The sequence below is a fragment of the Lacerta agilis genome, chromosome 8 (genome assembly GCF_009819535.1).
Source record: "Lacerta agilis isolate rLacAgi1 chromosome 8, rLacAgi1.pri, whole genome shotgun sequence".
Classification (NCBI taxonomy): domain Eukaryota; kingdom Metazoa; phylum Chordata; class Lepidosauria; order Squamata; family Lacertidae; genus Lacerta; species Lacerta agilis.
This window is the reverse complement of record NC_046319.1, coordinates 83,924,282-83,938,747: the sequence shown is the minus strand read 5'-3', so window position 1 is coordinate 83,938,747 and position 14,466 is coordinate 83,924,282. Positions and strand designations below refer to the sequence as shown.

Here is a 14,466-nt window from a genome sequence, read left to right as displayed (position 1 = left end):
TTCTGGTCTTGTAAAAACGACCCCTAAAACAGCAATTGAACATGAATTTTACTATCTAGCGAGACCATTGATCCATAAAATGAAAGCAATAATCAATGTACTGTACTATAAAATAAATAAGACAGTATTGTAGATGATTGTTCTCGAAGCGACTGGCGTGAGTTTGGCCAAACTGCGGGAGGCAGTGGAGGATAGGGGTGCCTGGCGTGCTCTGGTCCATGGGGTCACGAAGAGTCGGACATGACTGAACGACTGAACAACAATTGTAGATGATAAAAATGAAAATTAATTTTTTTTCTTACCTGCACTGATAGTCATTGTATGGATGGAGGGAGGCTTTGATCCATTTCCGCAGTCACACAATCAATCAATCAATCAGTAGCTGATCTGGGTTCCACACAGTCACAAAAACAAATTAACCGAAAAAGCCTCAAAAACAAACACGCAAAATAAATAGCAGAAACAAAAGTGCCAAACTAAATCCGCTCCAAAAGTCCATTTGACTTCTGAAATATTCGAAAATCAAGGCACAGCTTCTGATTGGTGCAGGCACCCCAGAAACAATAGCTGACAGCCACATCGGATATTCGGCTTCTGAAAAATGTTCAAAAACTGGAATGCTTACTTCCGGGTTTTCGGCGTTTGAGAACCAAGACGTTTGAGAACCAAGGTACCACTGTAGTAGTAGTAGTAGTAGTAGTAGTAGTAGTAGTAATAATAATAATAATAATAATAATAATGATGCAACAAAACATCAAACATTAAAAACTTCCCTAAATAGATGTCTTCTAAAAGTGTTTATTTCCTTGACATCTGGTGGGAGGGCGTTCCACAGGGCGGGTGCCACCACTGAGAAGGCCCTCTGCCTGGTTCCCTGTAGCTTTGCTTCTCACAGGGAGGGAACTGCCAGAAGGCCCTCGGAGCTGGACCTCAGTGTCCGGGCTGAACGATGGGGGTCGAGACACTCCTTCAGGGCTCTGGGAGAGCGGCAGGGTGGAGCACAGCTTTGCGGGAGGCGGGGGGGGCATCTCCTCCCTACTACCTCTGGCATCCCATCAGACTGCCAGGCCCTGGCCTTTTCAACAGCTGGGGGCCATTTGCACCTCCGCTAACCCCAAGCTCCCCCAGGGAATGGTTGCAAGGCACCCAAAAGGACTTCTGGCCCAGTGCCCTGCGAGGCAGGAATCAGATCCACCCCCAAGGGGTGCTACCACCCACTTTGGGAACCCCTGACTTAGAGGCAGGAAACAGGTCAAAGCCTCTCCCAGGGCCGGATTAACATATAAGCTAAGGAAGCTCTAGTTTAGGGCCCTACTTTCTTGGGGGGGGGGCAAAAAAATTAAAGTGGAAAAAACTGGGTGTACATTTCCAAAATATAAGATGAAAAACAAATAAAATAAAACCTACACACAGCAACAGCGTTTTGTGTTGTGTTGGTTCCTATGATGTAAGTCATGGGCCCTGCCTGCTAGCCTGCTCCCTCAAATATCCCTGGTTTGCTCCTTTCTATATATAGGGTGCCCACATTCTGCATTGACTGATTGCATGGGAACATGTGCAAATGGCTTGAGATACCTATGAGGTCCATCAATGACCATATAGCATATATTCAACACAAAAAGAGCAACCATTTATTGTTGACAAAGGACAGCTGGACATAGAAAGGGCCCCCTTACCTTCAGGAGCTGGGGGCCTCATCAACCCTAATCTGGCCCTGGCCACTCCTGTGAGCGGGGTGTGTGTATCTTCCCTCTCGCATAATCTCTCTGCCCCCCCCCGCTTCTCCCTGCAGGGATGTCTCCACTGTGGAGGTGCTGATGAACTACCACCAGGGCCTGAAGAGCGAGATCGAGACCCACAGCAAGAACATTGCCTCCTGCGTGGACCTGGGCAAGACGCTGGTGCTGAACAAGAGCCCCGCCTCCGAGGAGGTAGGCTCCGCCCCATCTCTGTAGCCCCACCTCCACCCTCCCCATGACCAGGAGAGAGGGGGGCCCACCGGGCAGTGGGGTAAAATGGGGGGCGCCATCCTTCTCTCTTCTGCTGCACCCAAGGACCGCGTGGCATGATGGAGGGGGGGGGAGATCTTTTCGGAGGAGCAGGGACTGGGATTCTCTGGGGTGGGGCCTGGGAATTTTTTTGGGGGGGCGGGCAGGCAAGGTCTGGGCAGAGACATGACTCTCTTTCTTCTCTCCACATCAGATCAAGCTCCATCTGGAGAAGCTGATGACCAAGAAGAAGGAGATGGTGGAAAAATGGGACCGGCACTGGGAGTGGCTGCAGCAAAGTGAGTCCGGGTGCAACGCCAGCCCCTCCCCCCCCCCAAAAAAAAATATCCCCCTGCAAATCCTCCCCACAAAACCATTCCTCCTCTCATGGTTTCCTTTGTAGCCCCCCAGGGGGAAGTGGGGGGCATCCCTTTCCCTCCCGACTCCCATCCTCATATATATATATATATATATATATATATATATATATATATATATATATATATATATATATATATATATATATTTGGGGGGAGGGGAGGAGTTGATCCCATGTTTCTCTGTCAACACATGCTATTTATTTATTGACTGAAACATATGTACAGTGGTACCTTGGAAGTCGAATGGAATCCATTCCGGAAGTCCATTTGACTTCCAAAACGTTTGGAAACCAAGGCACAGCTTCTGATTGGCTGCAGGAAGCTCCTGCAGCCAATCAGAAGCCGCATAACCCGCGTTGGATGTTCGGGTCTCTCTGGGGCCAGCCCCACACAGGCCCGGCAGGGGCACCCAGAGAGGCAGCAGGACCAGCGGCAGGGCTGACAGCTGGGCATGGGGGTCTCTTTCCCTCTCTCCTCCCACAGTGCTAGAGGCCCACCGCCCTCCCTGTCCGCGTCCCCCTGCCGAAAAGGGGCTGCCCCCGAGGGCCCAGCAAATGGCCCCAGTTGGAGGGGCTTCTGCTTGGCTTCTGTGGGGCTTTGGTGGGTGGCTTCCTGCCCTCAATGGGTGAAGAATGCTGCAGCCAGGGTGCTGGCAGGAACATCATATTATTATTATTATTATTATTATTATTATTATTATACTTCATATACTGCCCTATACCCAGGGTCTCAGGGCAGTTTGCAGAATAAAACCAAGATATAAAACCACAGAATAAAAATAAAACAACCCAATAGCCCCCACGCGACAGCCTCGTGACACCCACTCACGACCGAGCCGGGTTCGAGGTTCTTGCAGCTGGCCGAGAATACCTGAGCCCACCCTTTCAGCAGCTGCACCGGCTGCCCGTCTCGTCCCCGGACAGGTTCAAGCTTCTTGCCTTGATTTGCAAAGCCCTGAGCTCTTTCCCTCCCCCCCCCCCGCAGTGCTGGAGGTCCACCAGTTTGCCCAGGAGGCGGTGGTGGCCGATGCCTGGCTGACCGCCCAGGAGCCGCTGCTGAAGAGCCGGGAGCTGGGCAACAGCGTCGACGAGGTGGAGCAGCTGATCCGGCGCCACGAGGCCTTCCGCAAAGCGGCAGCAGCTTGGGAGGAGCGCTTCAGCTCCCTGCGCCGGCTCACCACGGTACGGGATGGAGAGCGCCGGGCGGGCGGAGGGGTCGGGTGCGAATGTCCACCAGGAGCATGACTGCAAAATATTGGAAAAGTAATATATTGCCAACCAAAGAAGAATGGCTCTTAAAATTAAGTGGATATTTGGTGGTGGCTAAACTCACAGAAATAATTAGAAATCAGTCAAATGAGAGAATTAGGAGAGAATGGGATGTGTTTATTAATTATATGAAAAGGGAGGTTTCCAGGACTTCGCTTGGCTCAGCTTAGACCAAAATTCCACATGGAATCAGATTGTTTCTCTACAGACTTACTAATGGAATACAGACAACCAGTAATATGAGATATTAAGAACCGTACAGGGATAGTGGGAAGTCAAGATATAAATCAGAGAATCAAGCAAGAAGTCAGAAAAGGAGATGCTATAAGTATAGAAGAGAAGGAGGTTACTAAATAGGATTAAGGACGGCTTGTATTCCTTACGAAGAGGTTGAAATGGAATGGTTTTGTCGGTTTGCTTTAGGTTTGTGTGGTTTTCTTCTTCTTCTTTTCTTTTATTTCTTCTTTTCCCTTTCCTTTCTTTTTACTATCTTCTGGACAGTGGTGCCTCTAGATATGAATTTAATTCATTCCGGGGGTCCATTCTTACCCTGAAACATTCGCATCCAGAGGCACCTGTTCTGCACATGCGCGCGGGGCGGAAACCTTTCCGTTACTTCTGAGATTGCCGCGTGCGTAGCCCGAAGGATACTTATCCAGAGGTGTTTGTCAGGATGTCCTACACATGAGTAGGACCTTGACAGAGAAACATGCCCGAGTGGCATGTTCCTTTCCTCCTGGTCGATCGTTTCAAAAGCATTGCTCAGCCTGAACATCACAGCGACTGATGCCAAAAGACATCAGCACACTTAGGGATCTGCAGAGGTTTGCGCAGTTGCGTAACAGAACTCAGCATCTTGGCTAATCTACTTTATTTACATATAAATACATATGGAGCACTGTAACATGGCTCCGTCTCCCTCTAGCATCAGACTTCAAAGAGAAAGAACAAAGGACAATAGTCCCACTTCACAGAACACAGTAAGACAAACATCCTGTCTTTGTCACAACCCATTCCTGTGGAATCAAAACACACACCCAGTCATGTGACAACAAACCCATGACTGCACATGGGGAATGAATCTCGCAACAGTGTTCACAACTAGAGGTACCACTGTACAGTGGTGCCCCGCTAGATGAAAATAATTCGTTCTGCGAGTATTTTCATCTAGCAGGTTTTTCGTCTAGCGAAGCAGCAATGCAAACCGCGGTTTTCGCTAGACGGAAAAAAATTTTTTTCGTCTTGCGAGGCAGCCCCATAGACAAATTCGTCTTGCGGGGCAGCCTTCCGCTAGACGAATGCCTTCGTCTAGCAAGTTTTTCGTCTAGCGAGGCATTCGTCTAACGGGGCACCACTGTATGTGTAAGGTGTAAGATGTGTATGTCAATAAATAAGAAGAAGAAAAAGAAGAAAAAGTCCAGAGTTTTCCCCAGGCTGACCCTCCTTTGTGCCCTGCCCCACAGATCGAGAAGCTGCGGGCTGAGCAGAGCAAGCAGCCCCCCACACCGCTCCTAGGCCGCAAGGTCTTCCCCGACCCAGCGGAGCTGGGCCACAAGTCGCTCCTGCGCCAGCCCCTCCATGAGAAGGAGCTGCTGTTGCTTCGCGGCCGGGGGGAGGCCCAGGCCCTGGTCAACGGGCTGAAGCCGGAGACCCCCGAGCGTGGCGAGGCCAAGGTGGGCTACGTCCGGCACGAGCTGAAGCCCGAGCGCCTCCAGCCCAGGATCGACCGGCTGCAGGAGGCGACGGAGGCCAAGGCGCCCGGGGAGGAAGCCACCCCCCGACCGGACTCGCGGCCGGAGCCGGCAGAGACCAAGGGGAGCGGGCGGGCAGAGGTGCACGTGGAGCGCCACCGGGAGCGCCACGAGCGGCGGCTGGAGCGCCAGGAGTCGGTGGAGCAGCAGGAGGCGCCGCCGGTGCGGCACGAGCAGCCGGAGCGGCGTCGGGAGAGGCGAGAGCGGCGGCTGGAGCGCCAGGAGTCCAGCGAGCAGGAGGCGCCCCGGCAGGCAGGCCGAGAGCGGCACGAGAGGCGGCTGGAGAGGCAGGAGTCCAGCGAACAGGAGGCCCAGCGCAACGACCCCAAGGGAGGAGGGTGAGGAGCCGCCGGGGGGGGGGCGGGCGAAGTAGGCAGGTCTGGGGGCCACAGGGGAAGAAAGCGCAGCTCAGAACCCCCAGCCCAGCGGGTCAGCTGAAAGCATTTGCTTAATTTTGGCAAGTTACTTTTTAATTAGGTTTTTAAGAAGGGATGCAACATTGGGATAGCTGCACTGCATTGGGTTGGGCTAGATGGCCCCTTCGGGTCCCTTCCAACCCTGCAATTCAACAGTCCTTGAGCTAAGATTCCTACATTGCAGGAGGTTGGACTGGATGACCCTGGGGGCTCCTTCCTACCCTACAATTTGATGATTCTGTGACCCAGCAAGGCAGTGGAGGTTTTCCATGAAAGTCAGATAGCTAACTTCCAGATATTTGAAACAAAATAGGAAATTCTTTCCAGTAGCACCTTAGAGACCAACTGAGTTTGTTCTTGGTATGAGCTTTCGTGTGCATGCTTTCGTGTGTATCTGAAGAAGTGTGCATGCACACGAAAGCTCATACCAAGAACAAACTCAGTTGGTCTCTAAGGTGCTACTGGAAAGAATTTCCTATTTTGTTTCCTATTTTGTTTCGACTATGGCAGACCAACACGGCTACCCACCTGTTCCAGATATTTTTCAGCCATCATTCCTGCGGCGTTGCAGCAGGGGGCTGGTCTAGATGATTCCTGGGGTCCCCTTCCAACTCTACAATTTGCAGCATTCAGGCTTGGGCAGCCCTGAAGGCGGCCCTGCTTCGGGAAGTTTTTAATGTTTGATTCTGTTTTTAATATCCGGTTGGGAGCCGCCCAGAGTGGTGGTGGTGGTGGTGGTTGTTGTTGTTAGGCTTTGCCTGTTCCAGAAAAGGCTGGTCCCGGGAATAGATCCCGCCAAGCCAGCCAGCAAAAGGGTTCCAGAGGATGGGGGACCAGAGAGGAAACAGCTAGAGGACTCGAGTTTTATTTCTTACAGACTTTATCAATAATAGAATTGATCTGCCGCCATCTCGTAAAAGTGGCCAGGGGTTGCCATGCAATGGGGCAGACGGGGAGACGCCTTAAAAGGCTCTGGCGATGTGGGGAGCCTCTTTGCCGTCAGGTCCCAGGAGAAGGCTGAGCTGGAGAGAAGGGTGGTGAAGGCAAGCGGGGGCAGCTGCTGCTCCTGGGGGGCACATGGACCTCAAGAGGACCAATAATAATAATAATTTATTATACCCTGCCCATCTGGCTGGGTTTCCCTAGCCACTCTGGGTGGCTTCCAACAAAATATTAAAATACAATAGTCTGTAAAACATTAAAAGCTTCCCTAAACAGGGTTGCCTTCAGATGTCTTCTAAATGTCATGTTTATTTCCTTGACATCTGCTGGGAGGGCGTTCCACAGGGCAGGCGCCACCACCGAGAAGGCCCTCTGCCTGGTTCCCTGTAACCTCACTTCTTGCAGTGAGGGAACCGCCAGAAGACCCTCGGAGCTGAACCTCAGTGTCCAAGCTGAACGATGGGGGTGGAGATGCCCCTTCAGGTATACAGGATCGAGGCCATTTAGGGCTTTCAAGGTCAGCACCAAGACTTTGAATTGTGCTCGGAAACGTACTGGGAGCCAATGTAGATCTCTCAGGACTGGTGTTATGGGGTCTCAGTGGCCACTCCCAGTCCCCAGTCTAGCTGCCACATTCTGATTAGTCGTAGTTTCCGGGTCACCTTGAAAGGTAGTCCCATGGAGAGCGCATTGCGGTATGTCCAAGCGGAAGATAACTATAGCATGCACCACTCTGGCCAGACAGTCTGCGGAGAGGGAGGGCCTCATCCTGCTTACCAGATGGAGCTGATTAAGAGCTGCCCTGGATACAGAATTGACCTGTGTCTCCATGGACAGCTGAGAATCCAAAATGACTCCCAGGCTGCGCACCTGGTCCTTCAGGGGCACAGCTGCCCCATTCAGGACCAGGGAATCCTCCACACCTGCCCACCCCCTGTCCTCCAAAAACAGTACTTCTGTCTTGTCAGGATTCAACCTCAATCTGTTAGCCGCCATCCATCCTCCAACCGCCTCCAGACACTCACACAGGACCTTCACCGCCTTCACTGGTTCTGATTTGAAAGAGAGGTAGAGCTGGGTATCATCCGCATACTGATGAACACCCAGCCAAACCCCCTGATGCATGTAGATGTTGAAAAGCATGGCTGGTCACTCTCCCCTGCCAGTCCCTGGGGTGCAGCGCTCCTGAATCTCCCAGGGGGCAACCCCTCTGACACTCTTCCTGGTCACCCGCAGCAAGGCGACGTTGGCAGACATCGTGGAGCAGCTGCAGGAGAAGGAGTCCACCGGGCCGGTGGCCACGCCAGCAGCGGCCACGGTGAGTCCACTCCCCCATTTTTGCTGTGCCCACCCCAGCCCCTGGCTATGCCACCCATGGGTTCCTGGGCTGACATCATGTCTGCGGGAGCCTGGGTGACAAAACCCTCCTTGGGGGTCCTCCGTCTTGGCCCCTGAGACATCAACCCCCCCTCTCTCTTTCCTGCAGCCTCGCGAGAGGGAGTCTCCGGCCCGCTTGCCCAACGGGCTAGACATGCTGCCTGACCGGACGCCCCGCCCCGACCGCCCCCGCGCCCGAGACCGCCCCAAGCCGCGCCGGAGGCCCCGGCCCAAGGACCCCAATGCCCCGCCGGGTGAGGCGCGCCGGTCCCGCTCGGCCCCCGCCCAGAGCAGCGCCCCACCCCCACCGCCCCCAACCCACACCGTCCAGCAGGAGGGCTACCTTCTCCGCAAGCTGGAGCTGGAGGGGCCCAACAAGAAGGCCTCCAACAGGTGAGTTGGGGGGCGGGAGACGCTCCTGCCAGCGGCCTCCCCGCCTGCCCACCCGCAGGACTGGCAAAGGAAAGGGGTGGGGGCAGGTCTGTGTCCCCCTGCCAAAAAGGGGCTGTTCCCAAGGGCCTGGGGAGGGCAAAGCAAGTGGGCACAGCTGGGTTGGGGGGCAGACGTGCCCCGAGTTCCAGGGGCTTCTGCTTGGCTTCTCTGGGGTAGGGTGCTGGCGGGAACATCATCATCATCATCACCATTATTATTATTATTATTACAGTGCTACCTTGGTTCTCAAACTTCATCCGTTCTGGAAGTCCGTTCCCAAACCAAAGCGTTCCAAAACCAAGGTGCACTTTCCCATAGAACGTCATGCAAAACAGATTAATCCGTTCCAGACTTTAAAAAAACAACCCCTAAAACAGCAATTTAACATGAATTTTACTATCTAACAAAACCATAAAATGAAAGCAATCATCAATGTACTGTACTATAAAATAAATAAGAAAGTATTGCAGATGATTTTTTTTAAAAAATCATTTCCGCAGTCACACAATCAATCAATCAGTAGCTGAACTGGGTTCCACACAGTCACAAAAACAAATTAACTGGAAAAGCTTCAAAAACAGAAACGCAAAATAAAGAGCAAAAAGCAAAAGTGCCAAACTTAATCTCTTCTGGATGTCCGTTTGACTTCTGAAATGTTCGAAAGCCAAGGCGCAGCTTCTGATGGTTGCAGGCGCCCCAGAAACAATAGCCAACAGCCACATTGGACGTTCGGCTTCCGAAAAACATTCGAAAACCTTCCGGGTTTTCGGCGTTTGAGAACCAAGGCGTTTGAGTACCAAGGTACCACTGTATTATTATTATATTTATTTATTTATTTAAAGACTTTAGCAATTTCCTGGCCTCTTAGCCAATGACCACTCAAAAGCATCCCCCAAGCATCACAGAAAGGGGTGGTCTGCAACAGGAATTTGAGTGGCTAAAACCTTGGGACCTTCTGCATGCCAAGCAGGTGTTCCCCCCCGAACATCTTCTCCCCACTTGTGGGGGTGGGGGGCTCCTGACCCTGGGAGGTGCTGACCCTGGCCGGCTTTCTTTCTGTCTCTCCCTCTCTCCCTGGCAGGTCCTGGATCAACCTCTTCTGCGTCCTCAGCAAGGGGGAGCTGGGCTTCTACAAGGACTCCAAGGGGCGAGAGTCGGGCAGCACCCACGCCAACGAGCCCCTCCTCAGCCTCCTCAACGCCACGGGCGAGGTGGCCAACGCCTACAAGAAGAAGAAGAACGTCCTAAGGATCAAGTGAGCCCCTGGCCTGGCATATGGGGGGGCGGGTGCTCTGCTCCTTCCCTCCAAAGAGGGCAGGCAGGCCCCCAAGCAGTGGGGGGCTTGCTGGGCAAGGCACTGGAGACCAAGGGAGCCCCTCCTGGCTGCGCCAAGGAGCAGGGCACAGGTGGCGCCCCTCCTGAGAACCAATGTGCAGAAAGAAGGCGGTGGGAACAGGAGGCCAGAAGGCAGCAGTACATTACATGGGAAGTTGGGAGAGATTCTGGAAGGAAGAAATCAGATTTATATCATGTTATGATTTAAAAGAAAACTGCATGAAAATGCTTTACGGGTGGCATCTAACACCCCTTAAGCTAGCCAAAATGTTCAGATCTCAGACAAGCACTTGTTGGAAATGCAGGGAGGCGGAAGGCACATGGATCCACATGCGGTGGCACTGTAGAAAGATCAGACAATTTTGGGAAATGATTTACAACGAAAATGTGCAAATGCTATAGAGGAGGGTGAAAGGTTGTTTTCTGCTGCTCCAGAGAAGCGGACACGGGGCAATGGATTCAAACTACAAGACAGAAGATTCCACCTAAACATTAGGAAGAACTTCCTGACAGTGAGAGCTGTTCGGCAGTGGAATTTGCTACCAAGGAGTGTGGTGGAGTCTCCTTCTTTGGAGGTCTTTAAGCAGAGGCTTGACAGCCATCTGTCAGGAATGCTTGGATGGTGTTTCCTGCTTGGCAGGGGGTTGGACTGGATGGCCCTTGGGGTCTCTTCCAACTCTAGGATTCTATGGTGCTCCTTCCCTAAGAAACCTGAAGCCTTCCTGCTAGGAATTATGAGTAATGAAATCCCCAAAAGTTCAGGAGAGTCTTGATGTATGTTACAGTCACTGCCAGAATTCTAATCGCAAAAGCCTGGAAGGGAGAGGATATTCTAAATTAGATTGGCAAAACAAGAGAAGAGAGTACGCTGAACTGGCAAGATTATCAGCAAGGCTAAGAGGCGTTACAGATGAAACATTTATCAAGAGTGGAATACATACAGAGTCTATGTAAAAGAACATTGTCCAAAGTGCAATCTATTGGGCTTTGGTGTGTTAATAGGATGATTTTGTAAAATAAAATCTATAGTAAGTTAAATAACATGTAGAAAGCAAAGTTTAAGCGCATATTTAAGGAATTTAATTTGGCAATGCGAGGGGAAGATTGGAGGTCTTGTCAAATTTAATCACAAATGGATGTACAAAGCAAGAATTAGTTAAAGAATGAATAATTATTTTTATTTCTCATTTTGCCTATAATATCTATTGTACATTTCTATTATAAAGTTTTCAACCAATAAAGCGTTCAAAAAAGGGGGGCGGCAGTACATAAGAACACAGGGGCCCTTCGAGCCCAACATCCTGTTCTCAGTGATCAAATGCCCCAAAGAACCTAGGAATCAAGATAGACTGCCTCTGGACCTGGAGGTTCCATATGGTTGCGGGATTAGGCCATTGGCCCCTGTAGTCCGGCATCCTGTTCTCACAGGGTCCAACCAGAGGCACATTATGGGAAGCCTGCAAACAGGACCTGAGCAGGACTGCGCTCTTCCCTCTTGTGGTGTCCAGCAACGGAGCCATTGTGCCCTGGAGCCATTGATAGCCCTCTCATTCCCCTTCCTAAATTTGCCTAATCCTCTGTTCCAGCCATCTAGGCTGGTGGCCATCACTGTCTCTTGTGGCAAGGAGTTCCATAGTTGCCCCTGAATGGCAGTGGCGAGGAACGCAGGAGAGCCACTGGCCAGATCCAGCCCAAGGCTATTTTTCTGTTCTTGACTTCCCTAACTGGTGCTTCTTCCTCTCTTCCAGGACTAGCGAAGGTGGCGAGTTCCTCCTGCAGGCCAAGGACGAGGTGAGCTCTGGGTTCTCTCTCAGAAGGGTGTTTTAAAATTTATTTATTTTCCCCAAAAAAAGTTTATACAAAACCCTGCAAAAGACAGTGTTATCAAACAGGATCTGGCGGCAATAGATGTATCCCATATATGATTATTTGTCTGTGGTCAAACACTGGCTCCCTCCGCCTGAAAGCGGAGATGAGCGCCGCACCCGAAAATCGAATTCGACCGGACTTAACTGTCCAGGGGTCCTAAAGCAGAGACATAACAGTTGAACAAGGCAGGATTATGAAACAGGGACCCTGCGATACCAAGGCAATGTGATTAACTTATTCAAATGCCCTTAGTCACTGTATCAATCATATTCATTCGTGGGCCAAGGGGACCCCAGACCATCTTCCTCCTGGCTTAGAAATGAAATAAGGTCAGATCCCAAAAAAGGTGGAAAACCATCCCTTTTCCTTTAGCCCCTGAAGACCCTCAGCTGTAAGCTGTTTTCCACTTTAGTGTAGCAAGTAGGAAGCCCCAATCTAAATTTTTCCAAAACTGTGCAATGATCGTTCTAGCCGCTATAAGCAGGTACACTATCAAGTCTTCCTTATGCCAATCTTGTCCCATATAGATAAAAGGGCTAACTGAGAAGTTGGGATAATGTTATGAGGTCCTTTTAATCTGTTTAGGTGTTTAGCATAGCTGAGACCCAGTACACTCTAGGAAGGCACAAGTCAACCTCAGACAACCAATATTGGATTTTCTCTATAATATTGTTTTATTGATTAACAAGTAATTCACACGTCAAGACAAGGAATATGGACTCCACCATACACACATCCCTTCATCTCCCATACTCACCAATCCCACTTCCACTCTTCACTTAAGTTTCAGTCAGAGTTTTGGGTGACCAGATAGCAGGATCCCGTCTGCCTCTGGCACACACACCAATCTGGAAAGTCTCATCTTTTCTTGCTGTTCATCTGAATCTTGGCAGTCCTTCTTGTCCTTGGCATGTTCTTGGCACTTCATGAATGTTCTTGTTTGAACCTGGTGTTGTGTAGCTCTGGGCATATTACAACACTTATTGTTTGAGACTAGTGTTGTGTAGCCAGTCTTTTACGCCTCCTTGCATGTAGCGTTCATATCATGTTGTTTTTGCCAGAACGTGCTCATTCCATTAGCTCTCTGATCAACACAGTTCATTAATAGTTCATCAACAGCATCTGTTTTGTGGTGTTCTTCAACCATTTTAGGCCCATGCAAACCATTCCATTTGTTACAATAACATGACAATTAATTAATTTGTGCAGCTGCCCAAAATTCTGGTATAGCCCCACCACAGATGGAGGTAGGGTCCCTATCTGAGCCTTGGCGGTGTGGATGGGTTTATGTCTTCCAGGAGTCATGCACCACTTACAACTTGCCCTTCAGAAGGGCCAGCGGTGGTTGTGGGCTGTCCTGCATTGCAGAGGGCTGGACTAGATGTCCCTTGGGGTCCCTTCCAGCTCCCCAAACCTATGATTCCATGGAGGCCGCTGTGCTCTGACCTGAGATTCTACCCCTTCCTTCCTTCCTTCCTTCCTTCCTTCCTTCCTTCCTTTTTTGTACTATAATATTTTACTGAGTTTTCATTTTACAATATAAAATGAATATAGTAGTTCTGCAATATTCGCCAGTTCTGCATATTCCAACATCTTCATCTGCCACTCTTCAATTGTTGGTAATTCCTGTTGCTTCTATTTTGAGGCTATTTTGAGGCTGCAGTAGTTGCATACTTAAATAATTTTTGGTCTCTCTTAGGGATTCCTTCTCCCACTATACCCAGTAAAAATTGTTTTTTAACAAATGTACTTTTGTACATTTTTCTTTAACTCATCATATACCAAATCCCAGAAGGTTTTTACTTTACTGCAAGTCCACCACATATGAAAGAATTTTCCCTCTTTTTCTTTACATTTCCGACATTCCTTATTTATCACCTTGTACATTTTAGCAAGTTTTGTTGGTCTTAACCCTCTTCCTTCCTTCTTCCCTGCAGGAGGAGCTGAAGACCTGGCTGGAGGCCCTCACTGCCTCCATCGCGGAGCACGCCGAGATCGCCCGCTGGAGCCAGGCCTTGCTGACCACCTCCTCCACCGACGAGGGCAACCCCAAACATCGGGACGCTGACCGCAGGGCCAGTACCTCCGGCCGCAAGAAATGAGGCTGGCCCTCTCGCCGCAGGGCCATGAGGCTGCTGTGAGGAATCCTCAGAAGAGGCGCCTGACTCTCTGTGCCCGTGGTCCCCATGGCCCTCGGCCCACGCAAGGAGGAGAGCTTCCTGGGGCAGACTCTGGGGGTCTTGGGGAGGGGCACGGCCAGGTGCCAAGGCACTCCAGGGGCCCTGAGGTGTGTGTGTGGGGGTGCCTGCTCACTGGCCTCCCTCTGTATCTGCTGAACCAGCCAAGACTGTACTGACGGTGAATTGCTGGGGGGGGGGTGAGGCTCCACCAGCACAGAGGGGGGAGAGCTTGTGCCCCGGAGGGTCCCCAGAGCCTGCCACCCTTGCTCCTGCCAAGAGGCACCCAAGGGACCCTGGCAGATGCGCGGGACCTAGGAGGCTGCTCCGCTTTCCCATGGCTGGTGCCCAGGAACAAACAGCGCCCCCGTCAACCACAGAGTCACGTCTTCTGCTTTCGTCCAATCTGTGTCCCAGGACCCACCCCCCTTTCATTCCCCCCCCCACGCTCCAAAATGTCTGCAGAGTCCTCCAAAGGGGACCCATGCCAGGCAGAAGCAGGCCAGGCAAGGGCCACGCGCCACGGTAGCG

At 51.1% G+C, this 14,466-nt stretch overlaps 1 protein-coding gene across 1 annotated transcript in view; it reads left to right on the top strand.

The window, feature by feature from the left end:
* The window catches only part of SPTBN4 (spectrin beta, non-erythrocytic 4), an 85,272-nt gene extending 71,372 nt beyond the window's left edge, over positions 1–13,900 (top strand). The window contains exons 28-36 of the mRNA XM_033158648.1: positions 1,793–1,931; positions 2,203–2,287; positions 3,353–3,549; positions 5,100–5,725; positions 7,982–8,063; positions 8,232–8,515; positions 9,636–9,809; positions 11,638–11,680; positions 13,696–13,900. Of these exons, the coding sequence (XP_033014539.1) occupies positions 1,793–1,931; positions 2,203–2,287; positions 3,353–3,549; positions 5,100–5,725; positions 7,982–8,063; positions 8,232–8,515; positions 9,636–9,809; positions 11,638–11,680; positions 13,696–13,860 (1,795 nt within the window). The 3' untranslated portion in view covers positions 13,861–13,900. The remainder of the gene's footprint in view (positions 1–1,792; positions 1,932–2,202; positions 2,288–3,352; positions 3,550–5,099; positions 5,726–7,981; positions 8,064–8,231; positions 8,516–9,635; positions 9,810–11,637; positions 11,681–13,695) is intronic.
* Positions 13,901–14,466: the final 566 nt, after the last annotated feature.